This window comes from Triturus cristatus, chromosome 2_1 (genome assembly GCF_964204655.1).
Source record: "Triturus cristatus chromosome 2_1, aTriCri1.1, whole genome shotgun sequence".
In the NCBI taxonomy this organism is placed as follows: domain Eukaryota; kingdom Metazoa; phylum Chordata; class Amphibia; order Caudata; family Salamandridae; genus Triturus; species Triturus cristatus.
In genome coordinates, this window is record NC_140581.1 from 900,873,867 (window position 1) to 900,899,176 (window position 25,310).

Genomic DNA, 25,310 nt, shown 5'->3' on the forward strand with positions numbered 1-25,310 from the left:
TAGAACCGAAGAGGGTGACAGAAGATGAGAGAGACAGCGATCAGACCCTGTGGCTGGCAACATATATATGGTGAGTTTTTTGGGCATCGCGCCCTACCATATTTTAATGTAGCTGGCCGCTATTGCTTTAAAGTAGAAGATGATGAGGCTGATTTAGAGAATGACAGGTGGTCTGCTAGCCAGCTGGGTCAGCTGAGGCTATGGCCCCAACTCTTCTGGCAAGATGATTGACCAGCATACTTAAAGATCCCTGCCCGGCAGACAGGATCTCTGTGCCTTAAACTGAGCTTCCATTGCAGTGGCTGCTCAATCAGTATTTCTAAAGCGTGGCTAATTACCCGATAGGGTATTCAGGTGCTTGCAGGTCCTGAAGACTTATTGGAACAGCCAGGTCTTGAGAACCATTCGGCATTCCGGAAGTGAGGTGATGGTCCGGAGTTGCCTGGGGAGGCTGTTCCAGGTCTTTGCCGCGATGTGGAAGAAGGAGCATCCTCCACTTCTACTTCGGTAGATGTGGGGAATATGGGCAAGTTAAGGGAAAGGCGAAGTGTAGTCTTCTCGACGGTTACTGTTAAGGCACATAAGCTTTTCTGGGCAGGCAAATGTTTGATGTGTCTGCTAAGCAAATTTTTGTTTTCTAAACACAAACTCCTATGGAGGGAGTCTGTTTTTAGAAAAGAAAGAAAACAACACCCCTGATGCGCAGCAGGCATGAATGTACCTGGTAAGGAAAGCAAACCCTAAATAGGGCAGGGCAATAGTTACAGTGACCTGACGGCCCTGTGGGTAATAGGCCAGGAGATAAGAGATTTCCAACAATCGAGCCAGCTAGGACTCTGGCACTCTAAATCGAGTGGGAGAACTACAATTTTGAAGGTGCTCCCAGGCCACCAAACTCTAAATGACCCCCTGTATTTCACTGATACTCTGGAAAGTGAAATTACATGTTTCAAGTCATGCAAGGCCACGTTCTGTGGCCCTGAGTGGATTGATAAATCTGGAGTAACACAAGGCAGCGGAAATCGCTGCCTTATGTTACTCTGCCCTAGGAAGGCATTCCATGGCTGAAGCGTCCACCCATTGATTTTGGCGCATTCCCAGATTCAGCAACACTGGTATACCTGGGAATGTGTCAAAATGCTACTTCTTCCCGGGGGAGGCACAAGAAGAAGAAATATCTTTATTTCTCCTCGTTGTTTCCTCAATCTAAGTGTACGGCTTTTTGCAGCACACTTAGAAAGAGGAAAATACCAGCCATTATAAGCCCGGAGCTCCAACATTCCAATGTGTCTTTGTTCACAGCTCTGGCTGTGAACAAAGACTTCAGGGAGCCTGAGGGGATTTCAATCCCCTCGCACTCCCTGAAGGCTTTGTTTTGTTAGAACATTCTGCCCTCTAGTGGCAGAATGTTCTAATAGCCTTATATACCTTCGTAGCAGGGCTATACCGGCTTTTAAAGTCCCTCTGCTTTATTAAAGGCCCTCGCCTTCGGCTCGGGCCTTTAACGCTGCAGCAGGCCTTTAACAGCCGGTATAGCCCGCTACGGAGGGCTATAAGGCTATATTCAAGTCACTGTGGATAACTGTAACCATATGGATGCTTTCAGCAGGTAGAGCATCCGAGTGAAACACCACAGCTCTGCAGATATATCACAGATCTCATACTAACTCCCTTTGCCGGTCCCATCAGGACTATAGTACCACTTATAATGGATCCCTTAATCTCTTTCTTCAGTTATTCATTCATTCACGCTTTCATTTGTTCAATCTTTTACCCATTCAATTGTGTGTTTTGTTATTGCTGTGGACACCACAAATCCTTAATCCACCCAGATGCAGTTTTCATCTACAAGTTGTAGAGTTGCCCAGGAGGCGCTTGCTGCACACCATAACCTGACACAGAAAGACTGCACTCCTCTCTCTGCCAATCATTAATGCATTACATTCTCTTATTTTAGAACATTGTTTATTGTTAGACGTTTCTTTTTATTTTTAAATACACTTTAGTACAAGAGACTTTCAATGTCAGGCTGAGAAGCTGTGACATGGTTCACAAACAAAACTATAACACTTATATTTAGGTGTCAACTTTCAAAGTCAGCCAAGCTGCAATGAACTTCTATCTCACATCTCAATGCAAGAACCACGAGATATCTGCACAGAGTCATCACATTAATGAAAAATAAAAGGAACCTTTCATAAAGAATCAACCAGGTCACCATTGTAGAGAAGAGAGATTGCAGGGCTGTTACAAGATGTTACATTTTCAATTCATCAAAGCTTTCAACATCTTTTGACATGGGCAGTTTGTAGTGAATTTGAGTTGAACGTTTAGAAAACATCCCCACCATCATGGTCTGGCGTTGTAAGATTCAGCAAAACCTGCAAGAAGTACTTTTGCAAGATGGCTGCCCCAGAAGATCTGTTTGTGACAGTCTTTATCGGTGTTCTCCAGTGACACTGAGGAAAAGTGTTTCATCTGAGCTGGACGTCATACAGCAGTCCCAATGCTTATGATGCATGTGCAGCTTTTATGTGTTTGGTTCATGCTTTTAGGCAAACGGAAACATGGACAGTGAAATAATGATTCCTGTCATTGGTAACTTTTCTCCTGAGATTTGTAGAATGGCAAAATAGTAACCTCAAAGATGTGTGTGAAACTCAGTTGTTTTCCTGCACTGTCTTGTTTGTTTCCTCGGTGTATCGCCATTTATATTTGAAACCTGAAAAAGCCAGCTGAAGACCGCTTAACTACAATCATTCAAACATTCATCCCTTTCCTCGTCGCCAGAGCGGCTGTGTGGAAAGCGTTAGTGTTGATACAAAATCCCTTTGAGCCGGGCAACGCAGAAATGTTGCCATGGCATACTCTTGCCATGACGAACATTAGTTTCAGACAGTCCCGCAACAGTAATGTTATTTTTAAAAAACAAACTGGTGTACCAAGTTTGTGTTTTTTTAAAAGTGTCACAAAGTAAAAATGGGCCTTGAGTTCGAGATACATTTACCTGGCGTTCTCTACGGTGTAGCGAAGAATTGGCAACAGCGTAAAAGTAAGGTAGAAATTTACTATACACAGCAGCCTGGGTTAAGATGATGTAGGCAGAGACGTTTTAAGGCATAGAAAACGTGGGCATTTGCCCAGGGCCACCACCTCCCAAGAGGCTCCCATGAGCCTCTCTCTCTGTGCCCAGTGGCATCTTAAGGATGTTTGGGGGCCCTGGGAAGACATATTTTAATTGTTTTTGTGAGAACCATGTTTCTGAAAGTTTGTTTTGCATCATACAGGCTTCAATTAGCAGAAAATGGGTAGTAAAAGTACGAACAGGGGCTCAAAATATACCTCTTAAGACAACACCGGATATAGGTTGAGTGTTGAGTGCGGTGAGAATGACACTGTGAGTCTTCGCAGAGCCCTCATACTGATTTGCTTGGATTCGTAATTGCACTTATATAGGACTTTGTACCCTTGAAAAAGCGTTCAATGCCTTTTAAGGAACAGGTAACAAGCCACTCAACACGTTTCTGCCCATGAAAGAGGAAGCAAATAAGGAGTCGGCTGATAGGGGAGAATTCTGAATGGCAAGCACAGGGGTTCTTACAGTTTATGAAAAACTGAAAGTGACATAGATAAGGATTGTGGCAACCGCTTAAATGACAGAAAGATGTATTACTCACAGCGCAACTGATGTGAATAGGGCTCAGTTGTCAATTCCAAAGTGGACAATAGGCTCTTCTATTGCAATGTGATCAACTGGGGACACTGTATGGCAAGAACCATCTGACAGCACTTAATAAACGCAAGCATAAAGTGGGGTGGAACAAAAGAAAAGAAGCAAAAAAATATAAAATCCCAAATAAAACAGCTGCTCTTTCTAGGAACTAGCCTCTATGAAATGTAAACCAACGGTAATTGGAAGTAAAGCCCTTCTGACTGCACAGTATTTCTAATTACTCCCTGCCTAAAAACATGTGATCACCCTGACAGGTGGCTTACCCACAAGTGGACACTCGCAGTAGAAGAATGTTTTTTTGTTTATGCAATTGGTAGGGTGGAAGGGGTTGTGAAGGGTGCACCCATGACGTGTGATGCATAAAAAGGGAGCCAGGGGCAAGGCTTAATGAGCTTGAAACTAGAGTGTTATGAAGGAAGTCGACCTCTGTGTTAGATAAACGGAGGTGGCAACAGAGCGTATAGTTAGCATGGCAGGGGAAAGAAGAACTCGGAGGTGAAGAAAATGATTCTGAGTTACAGTAATGGAAGGCAGAAGATCTTGATGGCAGAGATGAGAAGGTTGAGATGTTGGCGTGAGAGTAATGAAGGTGAAAGGGGAGTTTGGAGTCGGTATGATGGTAGGGAAGCATAGCTTGGACGGAGAGGGGTAGGGTGAAATTTGGCCTATAGGCAGATTGATGGATTTGAGGACAGACAAGTCAGGAGCCACTGATGAGCAAGGATTGGTAGATGGAGGGCATGAGAGATCATTGAAGATAAGGGAGAGATACGACGAGTCGGATTGGCCTTTCTGGCCTACATAAAGGACACTGTCCTGTGCAATGGTGACATTTCCATTGCGCGAGTTTTCATCAACAATAGTAAATATCATTGCTGCATTAACAAGTACCAATGTAATGACGTTGACACCATTTAACAATGTGCCCATGTTGGTAGCATGTTTTGTTTTCAATTGCTTTAAAGCTTAAGTAAAATAACTGAGAAACAAGCATCCATCCAGTTGCTAAATCTCAAAAACCTCTCCACGTGGGTCCTGTGATCAACATAGATTAATCTAGTACTGTCATTCGATAAAGATATTGAAATCTGCTCCTCAAGAAAGAATTATCTGACAACCTCTAATTTCTCAAAATACCTATGCCATTTTTGGGTCAGATCATAACCTTATTTGTGTGCAAAATAGAAAGACATTTTGCAAATAATAATGTCCACCACAGTAATAAAAGGTAAACTTCCATATGTTAATCCACTAAAATAGCACCACCTGCCTATATGATGATAGCAGTGCAAATATAGCTCTCTGTAAGAACAAATGTACAAATATGCATATGTGTATTGGTAGTAGCCCTCTTGTGTATCTGTGGCTTCTGTGGTTCTGCAAGTGCAGGGCCCGGAGAAGATTTGTTCTGCTATTGTGTACACAGCACAACAGAGCACTATGCACAGTCATTAAAGACACCGAAGGCAAGATGTGCAAAGCTCTTTTGCTGTCGCAAACCTTGAGAGTCACAGAATCACAGGGTCTGTGGTGCAAAAGAGCTTTTCATTATGTACAAAAGCCAATATAGGAAAATCGTAAAAGGCTTTTGCTATCTTTTCAGAATAGCAAACAGGAGACAACACTCTCCTATTTCTGAATGGGAAAAGAATGTATCAATGGTTTATGACCACAATTGTGGGCTCAAACTATTGACGAGCTACAGACCCCCAAGTCGGTTACTGGTTTGCATAGTACAAGGCGTCCCCTTGGGGCTCATTCCCCTTTGTGAATCATGTCGGTGGCCTTGGGGGGAGCAGGCAGGGGTCTAGTGGACAAATGCTGCTCCCCCTCCTGATGTCTTCCAAAATAGTAGCACCGATACCTGGAATGTAATGGTCATTGGCTGCTTTAAACAACAGGTATCCCACTTTAGAATCAAATGCAGGGATGAAGGTTTGCCGTGCAAGCCTCCATCTCTATATTGGCAGCCAATCAAACAGGATTGCACACTTTAACCTGCCTCATTAATATGTATTATGTAATGGGCAATTTGAGATGCAAGTTTTGTCCATTTTCGATGTCCATAGGTTGAATCGCAAAGTTTATTCCCAGTCGCTAACCAGTCCATGTGCAAATTGTACATCCATGGTTTGGGAATCTGAATGATACATCTGGCCCATAGTGACGTAGAAATTATAATAGTGGTTAAAAAAAATGTAAATGGTGCTTATTAAAGTATAAAATAAAAACTAGTGGGTTCTTTCATGATACCATTGTCGCCTGCAGAGATTCGGGATAGGTTAAATATGGAATTCTGACCCTGTAATATATTCCCTGATATGGAATATAAAAAAGTATATGTCAGACATGCAGACATAAAAACACACATAGAGATATACATACTCAAATTTATATACAAAATATATAACTACATTTATCGATATGCTCTTCTATACATCCCATATATGTTTACACACGTACAAATCTATATTTATGTAGCGGACATTCTTTGTAATGGCTGAGCTGCCAGTAGTCCAGAATTGATTGCTGAAAAAATATGATTGTCTTATATGCTGAGTGAGCAGAGCACACTTTCACAAAAGCAGTAGCCTTGATGAACAAACATTATGCAAGTGTGACTCTTCACAGTTATACTTTAGCTTCTGCTTCGAGCTGGCTGTTGAGTGACCCCATCTTCTTAGAATATGCCCTTCACAGTTAGTGTGCATGTCTCTAAAGGCAGTGCTATCCACACTTGGGAAAGAAGCCAGTATGGCAAGCATGTTCTGTGTATGTCTAGAAAGGATGCTCCTCTCACCCGCTCCTTAATACAGATAGGATCACAATGCATCACAATACACTGCAATGCATTCTGGGTTTTCCCAGTGTAACACACAGTCAAATTGCACTTAATGCTGAAAAAGAGCTCTTAATAGTAAAACGTATGCTTCTAATGGCTGACGTCCCTTCACATACAGCCCTTGTACAAGGCTTTGATAAAAGGACAAACAAATTGATGCTACATGTTTTAACACAATATTTAACACTTGTGTTCCACAATATATATTTGGATGCTGATCCAGCAATCCATTTTTTGTTTTTTTACAGTCTGGCAGATTCTTATTAACTTCCCCATAAGGGTAATTATTTACACAGAAACGGGCAATGGGATGATAAAAACTACAGTGGTCCACATTCACAGATTTCTGCTCCACATCAGATTGGGACATGTCCAAACACTTCAGGATAGCACTAGCTCTCTTTTACCATATTTGCAAAATGTTTCATTACAGCAGATCCTGAGATGTCTGGTGCACATTCGAAATACATGTATGCAAAGGGAAAGCATTTCATGTTCTGCAAATCTTGGTAAATATGGTGTAAGATGGGTGGTGGGTGGTGTGTATGTATGTTTGTAGGATAAATTGCCAAAAACTGAGACTGTTTGCTCCTTATTCCAGACTGTGTAACTCCACTTCACAAGAAACACATGCCGACACTCATGAGCTTCTGTATTAGCCTTGTTTATTTGAGAGTAGCTGCTTACCACGTCTCAGCCACTTGCATCGACCTTGGTCACAAATGCCATGACCAAGGCTAATGCAAGCGGCCGAAACATTTAAGCAGCTACTCAAATAAATGAGAGTCTGATACAGAAGCTCATGATTGTCAGCATGTGTTTCCTGTGAAGTGGAGTCACAGTCTGAAATACGGAGCAAACCGTCTCCACTGATACTCCACACGATTTAGAGTTCACCGGTTTAAGGCATGCATCTGAGAAGTTATAACTATATATATTTACTGAAAAAACAAAGGTTAAATTCTCCAATTATAGTTATCTCAAGTAACTATAACTCATGCCCTAAGGTAACTATAACCCGCATTTCATGCTTTTAATGTTAGAACATAACATGTTTATGTCACACACTGTCCTTGTGATGAACAGTTCTTACTGCTGCTATTGGTGGAACTGGTTGCTTTCAGAATATAGATTTCGTCCTTGGAAAATGTAGATGGACAAAGACGTGCAGCACATTTGTAACTCGCCAGCATACCCACAGCTGTACTCACTTTGCTGTATACCCAAAGCTAGCTTTGTTATGTTATGTTAACTAGCATTTCTAGAGCGCGCGTACACCAATCGGTTTCCTGGCACTAGAGTAACAGAAACATTACATACTGCTCGCACTTTGAGTCATATGCTTGCCTAAAGAGCCGTGTATTTGGAAGTTGTCTAAATCTAGTGTAACGGGGGTCACTTTCCTATCAAGTGGAAGGAAGTTCCATGGACGGAAGTTCCAAATACAGGGACGAATACAGAAAATCAAGAGCCGCCGAGTTCTTTTCTTAGGAGGGAATAGCAAGATTCAGGTGAGTGGATCTCAAGTTACGGTTTGGTATGTATTTTTGGATGCAGGCTGAGATTAAAGCTGGGCTGCTACCATAGAGAGATTTTAATGAAAATCCGAAAAATGTTTAGAACTAAAAGTGATGCATCCAGTCTCAAATACAGTTTGCTGTTTTACCGGCACCCAGTGTAGTTTCGTCATCAGAGGAGTGACATGGCATTCTTGGCTGTCAGTAGATTTGTCTGGCTGCCTGATTTTGTGCCAGTTGTAGTCTACGGTTAAGACCCTCGGGATGCCGAGGTAAAGCGAATTCGCATAATCTGTCCTCGAGATGGCTAATGTGATGATGACCTGAAGCTTTGAAGGTAAGAAATGTACCTGTTTTAATTTTATGAAGCTGTAAGAAACAAGACGCGATCACTGCCCCTAATTGTAGTTACATATACAGGTTTTTATCAATAAGAACTCTGAGGCTCTTAACTGAACTCTTAGGCTGGGGGGTACCCATTGCAACTGGCAAGAATATGGGGTTCCACAAGTCATGCTTGCTGCTGGTTATGACGATCTCCGTCTTGTCGGAGTTTTATTTGAATTGATTACTATTCATCCAAACGAGGATGAATAACATCTTATTTTGTAAAGTCACTTTGGATTCTGGTGAGTTGGTGATAGCAAAAAGCAATTGCATATTGTTCCCATAACTGTAGATTCTCACCTTCATTTCTTTCTAGGAGTACACAAGGGGACGTATGTACAAATTAAAGAAGTGGGGGAACAAAGAGGAACCCTGAGGTACTCCACAAGTGAGTTGGACCTTAGAAGAGCTGAAAGGGGATAGGTGGACCGACTGAAGGTGGTCCTTCAAGGAAACAATCCAATCAAGTGCTGTGCACTGTAAACCTGCATCTCCAACATGGCACCAGAAATTTATGGTTGACCGTTTCGAAGGCCGCCAAGAGATCAAGAAGTACCAGCAACTGAGTGGTATCCCTATCAGCTTCTTCTTTTATGTCATCTATGACTGAGAGGATGACTGCTGTCATAGAATAGGTTGGCCGAAAGCCAGCTTTTTAGGGGTCAAAAAGTGGGTTCCCGCTAGGAAAGAGCAGAAGCATCTAGCGACATATGGCTCAAAAACCTTTGCTAAATAAGGAAGCAAAAATATAGGACGATAGTTCTTCAGAATGTGTAGGTCATTACCAACTTTCTTCAATGATGGAACTACTTTCGCCTCCTTAAAAGAGCTAGGAACCAGACCTTGGCTCGGGGAGTCATTAAGGAGAGATAAGGATTGTCAGGGAAAAGGGAGAAGACTTATTTTTGCACCTTCGAAGGACAGGTGTCAGTGCGGTAGCCCGATTTCACTTTAGTCAGCAGGTCTATAAGACGCACCTTGCTGATGGCGGGTAACTCGGACATTATGATTGCATTCCTATCATTATGTTCATCTTAGCAATAAAAAAGGAATTAAGTGCATCACATAAGGTTTGGGTGGGCAAAATAATTGCGGTCACTGTCGGGATTTGATAATTAAGAAACAATTTCAAAAATTTCCTTACACTTATTTGTCGAATTTATAGTTTTATATGAGAAAAAGTAGATTTAGCTCGGATGATTGATTTTTTATATTTGTTAGAGGTGATAGATAAAGTTCCTTTTTTCCAGGTGAATAATCCCTGCACCAGTTGCGTTTGGCCCAGCGGAGTTCGAGTTTTGCTAGTTTTAATTCTTCAGAGAACCATTTTGATGCATCATGTTGCATAGCAGTCTAGCTTTCTAAAGGGGGGTATGTGTATTGCTGGCTTCTGTTAACCAAGCAGTGATTCTTTCCTCATGTTGGTTAATATTAGCATTTTTATTGGGTAATGTGGTTACCAATGAACTTCAGAAAGAACAAATATTTACACAGGCCCAGTTTCTAGGTAGCATTCCTGTGCTAGGAGGAGTTTTAGGAAGAACCAGATCGACGAGTGAAAATTTGATAAAGTAATGGTTTCACCAAGCGGAGGGCATAACCATGAGGTTGGAAACTGATAGACCACACCTGATCTAATTTATGTCCTTTAATATGGATAGGAGAGATCACATGTTGTTCAAAATTCAGACTACTTAGCAGGTCGGTTAACTTCACAGATGATTGCCTACCTGTTTCCTCATTAGCCCAGTAGTTGAAATCCCCAATTACCAAAGTTTTGCATAGTCAATTACTAAAGGAGAAATATGTTTCGCAAGGGAATGTGGGAAGTGGGGCTTATGACCCAGGGTCAATATACCAAAGTACAAGTTAATAAGAAGTTATAGTCGAGTTTAATTAAAAGACTATCAACCGCTGAAATGTCGAATGATAGACTGGTAAACTTCAAGTTTTACAATGACTGTACATCATTTGTGGGATTTGTACCTTATGAACTTTTTCTTCTCATGACTTTGCCACTCCATTCATTGTATAGCTATCTTATGTTTGAAACCATTGTTGGTGGCTGGTTTCGGGAGGTGGGCATCGATGGTTAGATAGTACACAGAATAAGACGTGTAGTTTGTGCAGCGAGATACACCCTGCCGCCTTTTGTTGTATGAAGTAAAATAGACTTCAAGTATTTTTAGAATAATAGCTGCTACACCACCATCTATTTTACCTGTAGGTCGATTAGCGTGGAGTAGGTAATAATTTTCCAGGAGACCAGGCACGATGTCAGAGGAAAATTCAGTTGTTAGCCAGGTTTCAGTTAAACATAAGATATATGGCTTTTCAGAGTCCAGCAACTGATATATTTCTATTTGGTGTTTAACAATAGATCTGATCTTCAGGTAGATAACCTTAACTTGATTAGCTGAAATATCAATCCCAGTTGGAGAACTGGCAGGGGGGCTGATAGGATTACTTAGTTCAATGGTTGAGCTACTTTTGTTAAGTAACCCTAGAATAGATAGTTGTAACAAAATGGTGGGCTCGAGTTGATATCCTACTGAGTGTGTGTTTGAGTTCATTGGAGGTATAGGTAAGATTTTAGACATTATTAGCCCTTGGCTCTGATGGGGCACAGACTGGCTTGCCTTTGGCGCACCTTTAGTGCCACAGAATGCATCACTGAACTCTAGGGCAGTGCCAAACAGACCTATTCAAATATCAGCGGTCATGGCTTTCCATGACAAACGGTAATAAGGACATAATGATTGGCCCCAGTGCCTCTTGTGACCTACATATGCAGCTGGTGGAAATATGTGCATGGGTCCTAAGTACCGCCATTCTGTCATTTGCCTGAATCGCTCTGATTGATTTAAGTTCTTCATAGTCAGCAGACAGAAAGAAATGCTTAGAGAAGGCACCTAACGGTGGTCCAGCGGTATAGTGTATCTAGAAAAGGAACCTGCACCTACCTGTGGAAGGCAGAACATACTTTCTTTTCTAGGAATACCTAAAACTCTTCCAGTAAAAACAGTCAACTGTCATAGGCTTAAAGGTGGCTGTCTGAATTCCATGTGCAATAGTAGTGCGCTTGCCACTGCACCCGTAAGTTCACAAAGGCAAGCCATGACAACTCCACACACTACACCCCCTCCAGACAAATCAGTAACAGTTAGGGGCTAGTATTTTCCTTAATGTTCTGACCTAATTTTCATCAACTGTCCCATGAACCAGTCAGAGACCAAGTTCCTTTTTAAATACCACTAAGAAACACAAATGTGCCTATGTAATGTGTTGTGTTCCAAACTCAATCGAAGAAGCATTGTCTGGTTGGAAATGACTGCTCAGTGAACCGTACAGATTAGAATGATGATTTTATTTCAAGAGACACAATTTAAGGAGGTTTATATAATATTATTTTGAGAATGGTCTGTTGGAGGTTAATGCGCGCGAGGTAGGGCTCAGTGGATTTCCCTCTGTCTGTCCATTCTCTTTTCACAGCGTGCATTAACATTTTTTTTCTTTCAAAAAAATACATCCTGGAAGTCGGGTACAAGTTTGAAAGATTGTGCCATATTTGTTTGTAAAGCCACCTGGTAGTCTAGTTTGATCGCAGGGTCTTCTCATTTCAACTGGCCAAACAGCAACTGGGTTGGCTGGCATTTGTTTTTTTTATATTATGCCCTCGGAACATTTTAACCGGCCTCCATCCTCCATCTGCATTAATGCAAAATCATGCCAAAATAAACATCGTTCTGCATGGCAGCAAAGTAAGACACAGAAATAGAGCGTATTTACAAACATGAAGGACCCGAAGGAAAAAAACAACTAAAACTTTCACAGAAATAAAATCACATGAGGAGCGTTAGATTTGATCTGTCTCTTAGCATAAATTAAATAAATAAATACACATTCATTTCTGATTTTTGCAGCAACATCCCCTCACAGAGGGAGCCAAATGTTTGCGTAATAGGTAGGTGGTTGCTTGCTCGCGTTTGTGCGCGCGTCCCATGAGGAAAAAAAACTTCCGGAAATGTGCGTTCCGTTACGTGTGTTGACATTCGAGCTTTGTAGCGTCTGCCTCCAGCAACCTGCCCGTTCACTTTCGGCATGTCCGAGAATGCATGCATGGGGTGCCTGTCGGAAAAAAACATCACCCCACAGTTTATGCTGAGAATGGCACAAAAACACCAACATGAAATATATGGTGCTAAAATTGGGGGAAAATATCAAGCGATAGCCACAGTATAACTTTAAACTTTTTCAAGGGACGTATACAGTTTAATGTACAAAGGACAAGCTTGACACCCCCTCCCACCGTCCATCTTTTGGCTGAGTGTGGCCTTTTAGTAGTTTTTGTTGTGTGTTGTTTGTTGTTTTGGCTCATCGGATCATCTTAGCGACGCCATGGAGGTACAGACAGCCTGGGGCCACCCTCAGCTTCACGCAGCAAGACATGTCGCACTCTATACTGGATGAATGCAGTGTTTCTTAGGTTACACAACGGCATGAGCAGAGAGGCCTTACACGGGGGTTTGAGCCCGACACTGGGGGTTGCCGACAAAGAGACCATGCACAGCAACTGATTGCACAGTTGTAAGAGGGGGTTGCTGCTTGACTAGCATGGTTACACCTCGCTGCCACCCGCGCCTCCCCTATTGGCGGAGAAGTCCGCGAGGGAATGCTTTGCACTGCATTGAATGAACACTACACGAGTGGGCCCAGCTCCGGTCTGTGGCACACCTTTCACCACTGGAATCACTATATCATACAAAGACAGGGGCCGGCTGGGGGAGCAGGGCTGAGCCTATAGTGTTGTAATGAATGATAACTAGGTAGCAACTCTCTCTCTCCCTCTCGCTTTCCGTCTCCTCCCGCTTTCTATCCCTCTCTCTGTTCGCTCTCCCTCTGCTGTATAATACTGCGCGTGGCACCGAGCAGCACCTACGTGGGCCATAGGTGCCCTGACTCCCTTGTGTACTGCTCACAGAATAGCTTACCCCCAGCTGGGGCTGCCCCGACTCTCACTGTCCGAACGTGGCACTGCTCACAGAAAATGTCCACCCTGGAGCGTGCCACATCCTTCTTCTCACAGATGGCCTCCAAGTCTGAAGGCAAACTGACAGTCTTCGCACAGCCGTGTACAAGGCTGCGCTTCAAGCTTGCTTTCCGTCACTCCCAGAGATAAGTGCGTCCCACGCACAGCGCAGCGTCTGTCTTCCCACGCGCTCAAGCAAAAAGTCCCAGCGAAGTGGAATCCGCCGTACCTCCAGTGCACGCACAGCGGAAGTCGTAACGTTCGACGTCAAATGTTTGTTTTCCTTTTTATCCACATCGAAGGCAGGAGCCCACAAAGGCATTGTGGGATGTGGTGGCCTGGCGCGTGCCCCTGCCGGTTATACAGACTGGGTTTTAAGGCCTTTATCTATGCAGAGTTACAGTAAATATAGCAGGGTTGAATTAAAAACCACAAGGGAAGGAGAGGACTCGTAGGGATTTGGAGGGTGGCGATAAATGGAGGTAAAGAAGAAGTGGAACGAGGTAGAGAACAGACAGGTGGTGAAATAGAAAGATGGGATGGGAGGAAAGGAGCAAGAGAGCATGAGAGAGAGGAGATACGACTTGGTTGTATCAAAAAAGTCAATACTGTGTCTATAGATGGAGAAGTGCATGTTGCTTGCCCTTTGAACGCTGTTTCTCCTCCTCTTTGTAATTAATACTGTCAGAACCAAGGACACACACTATGGAGTTCAAGGGCTGCTGAACGCACTCGCTCAAGCAGCCAATGGAGGAAATGCTTGGGGCCGCTAGCCCAGAATATCCAGGTAGACTGGAGAAGCCTTGGCCAAGTTCTGAAGGAGGCTGTGAATTTCTTTGATGTTCAGCCTCATGTGAGGCTCCCGTTGCCAGCAGCCTAACATCAGGTCATATACTTCCTTGGGACAGGTGCGCGGTCGCTGCAGGACTCTGCCCTGAGTGATGCACTCGATCACCTGTAGTGGGGGCAGAGAAAGAGTGTAAATTAACAAAACAACACATATTAACAGAATGAAATTCTCTCCTGTCCATCCAATTTCAACATCTGAATTGGTCCACCCAGCACAGAAGCCCTAGAACTCCACGAAAACAGATCTAAAAATCTGAAGACAGAAAGTGCCCTCCCTATTACCCCCCAGCATACGCTCTTTCACAAATCCCTGCTGCCTTCCTGACACTGGGTACAGCTCAGTGCCCATTGCTAGTAGAATCATGGAAAATCACAACATAGACCTGGAGGGGAGTTTTTATATCTGTGGTGAGAAATTGGTAGAAATTATGCTACTTCGACAAACAAAATGCAGCTGTTCTCACTGCCGAAGTCTACCTTCCTCAGCCTCATGTACAGGGGCATATTTACAAGGGCATTGTGCCACCGATTTACAGATCCTTTTATCGACTTTCCGGTGGCGCAATGCCCTGCTCCATATTTACAAAGTGGTGTTAGGCCACTTTGCATGACTTACCGCTGCTTTGTAAATATGGTACCTTTTCACGCAGGTATCTGCGTGAAAGGGGCATGCAGGGGGTGTTGTTCTGGGCATTCCACCGCAACATCCATTGCTTTTTAATGCTGCCCTAGATTTACAAGGATATGGAAATCCGAGGCAGCACCAAAAACTAACACCATGCAAAAGCAGGCATTATATTGATGCAATGAGCAAAAATACTTTTATTTCTGCGGCACACATAGAAAGAGCAAAACGCCTTTAATGCTTGTTTATGTGGAGGAAGGTATCCCTTTCTGCCCATGAACAATCATTCCCTGCCAAGCAGGCACCCTTGTCCTATGGTGCAAGGGTGTCTGTGTTGGCGCTAAGCAGCTATTTTTAGCGTCAGCACTAGGGAAAACACAGGGGGGTGCGGTATTGTTGTAAAAATGGTCCATCCCGTGTTTTGGAAATGGTGCAGCACAGCACTGAAACCTTTGCCATAGCGCTGCACCATTTCCTTGTAGATATGCCCCACAGTGTTATGGAATGCCATGTTACCTTCCATGCGCATCAAGAGGTTGACAATTTGAGAAATCTCATGGGTACATCCCTGTCCAAGCCCCTGCATTGTGAGAATGGAGGTAAGAGGGCCCCAGCAAATTAAAATTTTAAAGCTCCCCTCAACATCTGTCCAACCCCTGTACCAAGAAGCACAGTCCCCATTGGTCCTATTGCTATACCTCCCTCCACAGACCTCTAACACAAATAGTTCATTGAGGAGTGGCAAGTGAATGTCGACATGCAGGTTTTGTAGGCTCTGATAAGAAGCCTTCCATCAACCACATATGGCCCTACCCCACACCCATCACACATGTAGGGTTTCATATAGCATCAGGTAATGTGGGTCACTCATCCAACATACCCCTGACAAGGATCCTAACATTTTTGGAAATTCATCTTACAATCGCAGACAATACAACAATGTTTTATCCTTTCTTAGAAAGAAGACAAGAGCATTGGCCATTTGAAATTTTGATCCTATGAATGGATTCTTGTTGACTACAACTAGACTCACTACTTAGATCCTTGTGGCTACTTTTCAATTGCTGATTTAAGCAGGAGGAAGTTCTTTCATATGCCCTCTGGTGCTCTCTAAGTATTGGAGTTATAATCAAGTCACGAGTCCTTTCTGATGCCTTGCTAGCATTGTTCCCTTCTGAGATGGTGCTACAGCTCATTTCCTGCCAGTGGAGATTCTTCACAAATTGGGTAACCCATTCCCACTTCTGAACTGAAGTTCCTCCATCCTCTTTTGAACCCAGTGTGGTGAAGTCCCATCACCAGCCCATGGACCTCAGGCTTTGAGATGTCAAATGAAGTTGGATCCTTCACTTTCTGCCTGTATCCTGATTGTTGTGCACAGTCAATAACAGCTTTGCATATTGAATGTAGCTTGCATGAGTATTCCGTTGGTCCAATATGATTAGTGGGTGGATGACAACAGAGCTGATTTCTTTTGAGTCCCTTTCTGAGTAAACACACCTTAAATTGAGCCAATTCAGAGTTACAGGCAACACAGCCTGCGTTCGCACCACTGGATTGCTGCAGTTCTAAGCACAGTTAGTCAACAGTGTACGGCACTGTTATGACTAAGGCAACCGGTCAACGATCCCATTTTAAAACGTGACACAATTGTATGCATTTGTATGGCACATATTTCTCTAGCTCTCCCTGTGGACTGAAATCAGTTGTAGTTGGGGGCCACCATAAACTGCTGACTCATGTACTCACACTTCTTCTAGGCCAGTTGTTTGAAAAACCACGCCCCAAGTCTTTGATTAATGCAGAATATTGCAGCCAAATTGGTAAATTGCAAAACACCAGGGCAGGCCATCATCCCATCCTTAAAACACATAATCGCCAAACCTGAATGCCTGAGGACAGCGACAATTTCTGCCTGCACAACAAACCTATCAATGGGAAAACACTCAAATACTTCAGCTGTAAAATGAAACACCAGTTCTCTCGATTCTCCCTCTCTTCCACCACCTAAAGTCTATACACACTCGTACACACACACACACACACTCGTACACACACACACACACACACGCACGCACGCACACATACACACACACACACACACCACCCCCCCTCTCTCTCTCTCTCTCTCTGAAAACACCCTGTCTCCAGAATACAGAGTTGCACTATGTCAGCCATTTTATGGGACGTGCTTCTTGCTTACATTGCCTTTGATGAGCATCAACTGGACTTTATGAAGGAGCCGAAACACACATCTTTGTGATTTCGTTTCTTCCTCAACATGTGCCTACGGTGAATTAATTAATTGAGTGGCTCACTCATTCACTCTTTGATTTTGATAGCTTTTGCTGTGCCCAGAGATGCCCTAATTGAAAATTTCTGCAAAAGTAGATCTCCCTTTTGCAATTTCTTCTCTTTACCGTAGTAACTCGACTAAGACCTAGCATGCGGTATCACTCAAAATCCTTGCAAAACATTCAAAGGTTTTTAGGGTTCAAGTGTGGTCATTTCTTCGGGGAGGGAGAGTCAATCTTCTGCTGAGCATACAACACAACATTCAGTAGCCAACACCGACTGCCTGATTTTACCTGTGTGTATTTTTAATTATTTTCCTGCATTGAAAAAAATGTGTAGTTGGGAAAATTTTACAGACAGACACACATTGTCATGTTCGGTACACACCTCATTGTTTGAAAGTTGGTACCACGGCTGTTTTCCATAGGTAAAGATTTCCCATAGCACAACGCCCAGGCTCCACACATCGCTTTCTGTGGTGAACTTTCTGTACATGATGCTTTCCGGCGGCATCCAGCGTATTGGAAGCATGGTGTGGCCGCCCACCTGAAACAAAGAGAAAAATAATTTATGTTGTGTACCTCCCAGTGAACATCTATGTCCGACCTCAAGCACTACTTCTGTAAACTAACAAATACACCTATGTCAGAAACTGCTCACAGACCATTAACTAAGCTTAGCATTGGGGAAACACAAAAGGGGAAAAGCTTGTCAGAATTACAGGTCCTTAAAAATATAGACTAATGTAGAGAGCAAGATTGATGGTAATGGTATTAGTAAAGCTACACAGGTGCAGTAAGAAGAGTCAGTGTCACTCCTTCCTGCTCTCTGTGGTAACAATATGGGGGTGCTTGATGGCAAAACACAATGAGGCGCGTGATGCCACATAAAACCATAGGGTCCTACACTAAGAGAGTTCCTGTTATATAGGCCATGGCAACCCATTGGCTCATCAGAAAGGATACGACCAATTCCAGGTTTGAGAAGCATTTTAATTGTTTAGTTAGATCTTAAAGAGTATTGTGAGTTTAGCTACTATAACACTGCAGGAACACTTCCATCTCTCATAGTATGTCCCATTGAAGGCTTAATTAGGATGCGAGTCACATTGTCAGTTTCACTTTCGACTGCCGCATTACAATGCCGGCAGTCGAAAGTGAAACCGGTAGGTCATTCCGGCTGGATTACGACGTGCTCATGAAGCCCGTCAGCCAGTTGGAACCGGCACGTAATCCCTTAAGGATGGAGTTTCCGCCATCAGGATTACAATGCCAGTTTCCCATAGGTGTTCCATCTCGGGCTTTCTGACATGGAAATCCTGTCGGAATGCGACTTTGGGGGCCCCTAGAATGGTCTGCTTCTTCCTGCGGCCTCTGGTTTGGGGCCGAGGGCTGTTAATCCCTGCACCGTGTGGGGCCTGCCACGTGGTGCAGAGATTAACAGAAACTCCAATTTCGCTATGGGAGCTTGTGCTACAGCTACAGCACAAGCTCCCATAGAGATATGGGAGTATGCGACCGCATCATGTGCAGTCGCATTGTAATAGCGGTGTTGGCACCGCTGACCGGAGGTCAGTCGCTCCCGAGACCGCAATAGTGTCGTCCACCCGACATCGTAATCAGCCCCTTAGTGTCAACTGATAAATGTTTTTGATGGCACAATCATATGGTTCTCTGATCTGCTGACATGATGCTGCATTGTTGCTCCCGAAGGAGGTTAGATGGTCACTTTATTGAAATATATCGTAGAGAGTAAACATGTTGTTTGCATCTCAAATGGCTTAAAAAAAGGTTTATTTTAATAAACTGCATTTTGAAAATTATTTACTATGAATTTTTAAAAGGTAATTTTTACAGTGAGCACATTGTAACCCTTTTAAGTACTTAACTATGCACTTCTTTTATTTTGGGTGCTAAGGATATATTTGTTAGAGGGCAGGAAATTACAATCATATTGACTAAACTTTAAGACAGAGTTGACACCCAGGATATTACACTATAACCATATCTTGCCTCAAATCTGTGTTGTTTCTCTGAGCAAAATTAGACTAAAGCAAGGTGTGCAGAACCGAGAACCCGCGGTAATCTTCAGCTACTCTTCAGTCCCTCACTGGACATGCCAAGGACTGCTCAGGACTGGGGCTGTGTTTATTGGTCATTCTGGCTCAGATGATGCTCACTTTGCCCTATCAAAGCAGAGGCTTCCTCTTTGATTGGTGTATGGGAGACTAGAACTTTAATTTCAAATTGCATGCTACTTCTTTGGAGATACAAACATTAATGGGTGTTATTAGGGTTCATTTCCTCTAAACTGTTGCCAACGGTATCTCAACTTTATGTTTGATTACATAAGTATTCATCATTCTCATATACAAATATATAGAGCTTAAAGTCATAAAAAGTACATTATTTTAATGTATTAAGTAATAATGGAATACAAGTACGTAATTTTATATCTTGAGCTTTCTCTTTCCAGATATATCTTTATTCCCAATCAGAACAACTTATAATAGTGCATACAAGTAATATTACAAAAATATACAAATAGCACAATATTAACAGCTATAAACAAATTAAAAGTATAAAATATACGACTCATTAAGAAGAAGATATAACTATGTTATGTATATTTTTATATTTGCTTGGAATATATTCAGACCATAATTCAGACAATAATTCCATCCATATCTACATTACAAGTACAACAATTTTATGTTAGCCAACCACTAATACTTCAAAATAGCTAAGGCACTTTATATAGCATGAGTCGGAATTTAACTAAAGTTTTACAAATCTAATTGGTAGAAACTTCCAAGCAAAGTTTGCCTGCATCAGAAGTACCAGTGGATCAAATTGTATACCAAAGATGTCCTCAGATAATGACGTAAAAAATTAGATGCCGGGCAGCTGCATGGATAACTGCTGAATGTCCTTGACCATACCATGCAATCATGAAATATCTTTCTGCCTTTACTCATAGCTCAATATAAAACCAAGATTTTCTGACGTAAATTGAATGCAAGTAGGACGTCTGGTAACTCTTGGGTCGTTAATTTACAAAACGAAAGCATAGTGCCTGGCCAACAAATGGCAGAACTTCATCCTAAAGATGGAGTTTATTAAACACATAAAGCCTGATAAAGTAACTTGCAGAGGTGCCAGGAATGTTCACAGTGTGTCAGAACAATTTTTCAGTGATGTTTGTGTAGAAGCCAGTGCAAAACCACATTTTGGACTAGTGGGTTGGTGCAAATGTTTAATTAAGACTTGTGCACACTTGTCCTGCAGCACTGCAAAAGTGCACAACACCAAGAGTAAGTTCAATGATACATACTAGTACAGTTTACATCATCTCGACCCTAAGCAATTACTTTAAAAATAACACATTGGAAAAAAACAAGAACTTTTCGTTCGAACGCTGCAAGCAGAAAACAAGCATTTCAAATACCAATGAGATATTTTATGGCAGAGTTCTTTTAGAATGGAAACGTACTACACATAATTTAAAAAAACACAAACAGTGGCGTTCTGTGGACCAGCCTGTCGACCAACCTCCCACTAAAAACTATGTTCCGTAAAAGGACGTTCGCCCTTTTATGGATGCAGATGTCAAGCAGATCTCCTGATCTCTTCTCCGTGTTCAGTTAGCAGATCCCAGGATCCCTGTGTAGTAAAACGAGGGTGGGTTCATTATACAATTAGGAGATCTCAGGATCCCTGTATGGGAAAGGGCGTTTGGGCTTAGTGTCCAATAGGCAGATCCCAGGATCCCTGTATGGGAAAGTGAGACTGGGCTCAGTGTACACTAAGCAGACCTTATGATCTGTGTGTAGGAAAAGGAGGTTGGGGTCAGTGAACAATCAGGATCTCTGTACAGGAAAAAGAGGTTTGGCTTTGTGTACTCTATAAAACAGTGTGGCCAGTGCAGGCGTAGTGATTCATGTTGGAATCCTTGTGTAGATCACATTTGATGGCATGTTGGGCATAAGTTTATTGAATTGGGCATACTGCTATAAGTGTACAGTAAGTTGGTAGGGTGAACCCGCTCAGCAGTCGTGTGAGCGACAAATACAGTGATTGCCTTTTTCTATTTTGCTCAATGTTCAAGGGAGAAATTATTGTCCAATCCGGTGTTGTTTTGGATGAAACGAACAAAACTGTAAAAACACCCACTATGCTGCCTTTACTTACGGGTTTATGACAATAACTCACCCCAGAGCTAAAAGTTTACTCACTGAGGCACAGGAAAGCTGGCCACAGGGCAAGTGCCATTAGGAGGTGATTAATTGCCAGAAGCCCTTGGTCGCATTAAATATTCAAGAGGGGCTCTTAGTCTGCCTCTCCAGGGTGGTGACTGTGGTTTCAGCAGTTTCCTCTGATGGTTGTTAAACATTCATGAACGCACTAGATGCACCAACTGCAGACTGTGTTTTTAACACCCTATTGAAGTTAGGGGTGGCTGAACTTGTACCCTTCGCCATGCTTTTTTTTAGCTGATGCAGCTACAGTACATTAATTTAGCCAGCATCAGATACAGGTGGGAGAGGGGCCTGGCTTCTCCCCTTCATTGTTTATGCTGTCCCTTTTTGGGTCGAAGCCTGCTAGACAGCACAGCTGTCTGTTTGCGAAAGACTCATTGGGGACATGTTGCTAGTTGACCTAGAAAGCAACTCCGCCCATTGCTTTCGATTGTTTTTTTGTTTTGTCACTTCTCTTTTCTTGCTTTATATTTGATGTTTTTTGTTTTGTTTTAGACTGTTCATCTCTGGTTGTCCCTCTCATTGAGCATAGCCTGTTTACCACTGCTATGGGTGGCTGCTTCTAAGCTTCGACCACAAACATTTTTTTTCTTTCTTGTGAGGCAGTCCATGAGAGTGCATGTGTTTCCTAGCCGTTGTCTCTATTGTGTGTTTTTTCCGGCCCTCCGCGCTTCACTTTCCTCTGTCTTCACATAAACACAAACACACACCTAATTACTGACACAGATACATGGACACACTCACACGCATACACAGACAAAGCATTCACATATAACAGCGCCTACACCCAAACAGACAGATTCAAGTACATACAGACACATGTGGACACAGTCAGAAAGAAACCAAGACAGATACACATAGAGATCAAGACAGATACACTCAGACACATATAAATAATCTGACAGATTTACACAGACACACATAGACAGTAGTATGAGCTGGCACATAAATACAGAAGAAAAACATCAAGGCAAATACTCGGGCCATGAAGACAGCCAGCTACAGTTTTAAATACACATTGGAAGCATCAGCAAAACCTGTATTTCTTTACTAGCAGCCAAAATGCAAGACCTATTGGTTTTGCCAATGCTTTTTCTGAGATTGTATACAGCAGAGTCTTCTATTCTGCACACCAGAAGTCCTGTGTCTCACTGCAGAATCACTTCCTGTCTTTACTCTAGCAATAAGTTGTATTCTTTGCTTAGCCAATCTGTATGGTTGGGCTTTCCTCAGGGGAACCTGTGGATAGCGGCGGGGGAGGTTCATAACATAGTCAACATTACTATCTGATTGGCTATCAACTTCTTATTTAGTACTTTTGTTGTCCACTTTTAGGTTTTCATGTTTGTTTCGTTTCTGACACATCTAAATACAAGATTTACGAAGCATTTTTGCTGTGGCAAAGTCACTGCCTAGTCTCCCCAGCGAAAAGGCACATCGTAATTATTCAGTGCTTCTCTCCAACAGCCAATTTTGCCACTGGTGTGAGGCCTACCGTCCTGACGTCACTGTGAGTAACTGCGTCACTGGTGTGTAGTCTACATCCTGACATTACTGTGAGTTACTGCGTCACTGGTGTGTAGCCTACCGTCCTGATGTCACTGTAAGTAACTGGGTCACTGGTGTGTAGTTCTACTGTCTTGACATCACTGTGAGTGACTGCGTCACTGGTGTGTAGCCTACTGTCCTGACGTCACTGTGAGTTACTGCGTCACTGGTGTGTAGCCTACCGTCCTGACATCACTGTGAGTAACTGCATCACTGGTGTGTAGTCTACATCCTGACATTACTGTGAGTTACTGCGTCACTGGTGTGTAGCCTACCGTCCTGATGTCACTGTAAGTAACTGGGTCACTGGTGTGTAGTTCTACTGTCTTGACCTAACTGTGAGTAACTACGTCCCTGGTGTGTAGTCTACTGTCCTGGCCTCACTGTGAGTAACTGTGTCACAGGTGTGTAGTCTGCTGTCCTGGTCTCACTGTGAGTAACTGTGCCACTGGTGTGAGGTCTACCGTCCTGATGTCACTGTGAGTCACTGCATCACTGGTGTGTAGTCTACATCCTGACATTACTGTGAGTGACTGCGTCACTGGTGTGTAGCCTACCGTCCTGACATTACTGTGAGTAACTGTGTCACTGGTGTGTAGTCTGCTGTCCTGGTCTCACTGTGAGTAACTGTGCCACTGGTGTGTAGTCTGCTGTCCTGGTCTCACTGTGAGTAACTGTGCCACTGGTGTGAGGTCTACCGTCCTGACGTCACTGTGAGTAACTGCATCACTGGTGTGTAGCCTACCGTCCTGATGTCACTGTAAGTAACTGGGTCACTGGTGTGTAGTTCTACTGTCTTGACCTAACTGTGAGTAACTACGTCACTGGTGTGTAGTCTACTGTCCTGACCTCACTGTGAGTAACTGCGTCCCTGGTGTGTAGTCTACTGTCCTGGCCTCACTGTGAGTAACTGTGTCACTGGTGTGTAGTCAGCTGTCCTGGTCTCACTGTGAGTAACTGTGCCACTGGTGTGAGGCCTACCGTCCTGACGTCACTGTGAGTAACTGCATCACTGGTGTGTAGTCTACATCCTGACATTACTGTGAGTGACTGTGTCACTGGTGTGTAGCCTACCGTCCTGACATCACTGTGAGTAACTGTGTCACTGGTGTGTAGTCTACCATCCTGACATCACTGTGAGTAACTGCATCACTGGTGTGTAGCCTACCGTCCTGACGTCACTGTGAGTTACTGCGTCACTGGTGTGTAGCCTACCGTCCTGATGTCACTGTAAGTAACTGGGTCACTGTTGTGTAGTTCTACTGTCTTGACCTAACTGTGAGTAACTACGTCACTGGTGTGTAGTCTACTGTCCTGACCTCACTGTGAGTAACTGCGTCCCTGGTGTGTAGTCTACTGTCCTGGCCTCACTGTGAGTAACTGTGTCACTGGTGTGTAGTCTGCTGTCCTGGTCTCACTGTGAGTAACTGTGTCACTGGTGTGTAGCCTACCGTCCTGACGTCACTGTCAGTTACAGCGTCACTGGTGTGTAGACTACCGCCCTGACGTCACTGTGAGTAACTGCGTCACTGGTGTGTAGCCTACCGTCCTGACGTCACTGTGAGTAAATGTGTCACTGGTGTGTAGCCTACCGTCCTGACGTCACTGTGAGTTACTGCGTCACTGGTGTGTAGCCTACCGTCCTGATGTCACTGTAAGTAACTGGGTCACTGGTGTGTAGTTCTACTGTCTTCACCTAACTGTGAGTAACTACGTCACTGGTGTGTAGTCTACTGTCCTGGCCTCACTGTGAGTAACTGGGTCACTGGTGTGTAGTTCTACTGTCCTGACCTCACTGTGAGTAACTGCGTCCCTGGTGTGTAGTCTACTGTCCTGGCCTCACAGTGAGTAACTGTGTCACTGGTGTGTAGTCTGCAGTCCTGGTCTCACTGTGAGTAACTGTGCCACTGGTGTGAGGTCTACCGTCCTGACGTCACTGTGAGTAACTGCATCACTGGTGTGTAGTCTACATCCTGACATTACTGTGAGTGACTGCGTCACTGGTGTGTAGCCTACCGTCCTGACATCACTGTGAGTAACTGTGTCACTGGTGTGTAGTCTACCGTCCTGACATCACTGTGAGTAACTGCATCACTGGTGTGTAGCCTACCGTCCTGATGTCACTGTAAGTAACTGGGTCACTGGTGTTTAGTTCTACTGTCTTGACCTAACTGTGAGTAACTACGTCACTGGTGTGTAGTCTACTGTCCTGACCTCACTGTGAGTA

General features: G+C 43.4%; 1 protein-coding gene across 10 annotated transcripts in view; it reads right to left on the reverse strand.

Annotated features, from left to right (window-relative positions):
• Positions 1-7,368: 7,368 nt before the first annotated feature.
• NTRK2 (neurotrophic receptor tyrosine kinase 2) overlaps positions 7,369-25,310 on the reverse strand; it is a 539,717-nt gene continuing 521,775 nt past the window's right edge. For 7 of the 10 annotated variants that reach the window (XM_085633114.1, XM_085633106.1, XM_085633104.1 and 4 more), the window contains 2 exons: positions 17,665-17,823; positions 7,370-14,463 (listed from right to left, as the gene is read on the reverse strand). In XM_085633114.1, the coding sequence (XP_085489240.1) occupies positions 14,278-14,463; positions 17,665-17,823 (345 nt within the window). In that variant the 3' untranslated portion in view covers positions 7,370-14,277. Of the gene's footprint in view, positions 14,464-17,664; positions 17,824-25,310 lie in introns of all 10 variants that reach the window. The other 3 variants (XM_085633116.1, XM_085633115.1, XR_014970375.1) reach the window with 2 other exon arrangements.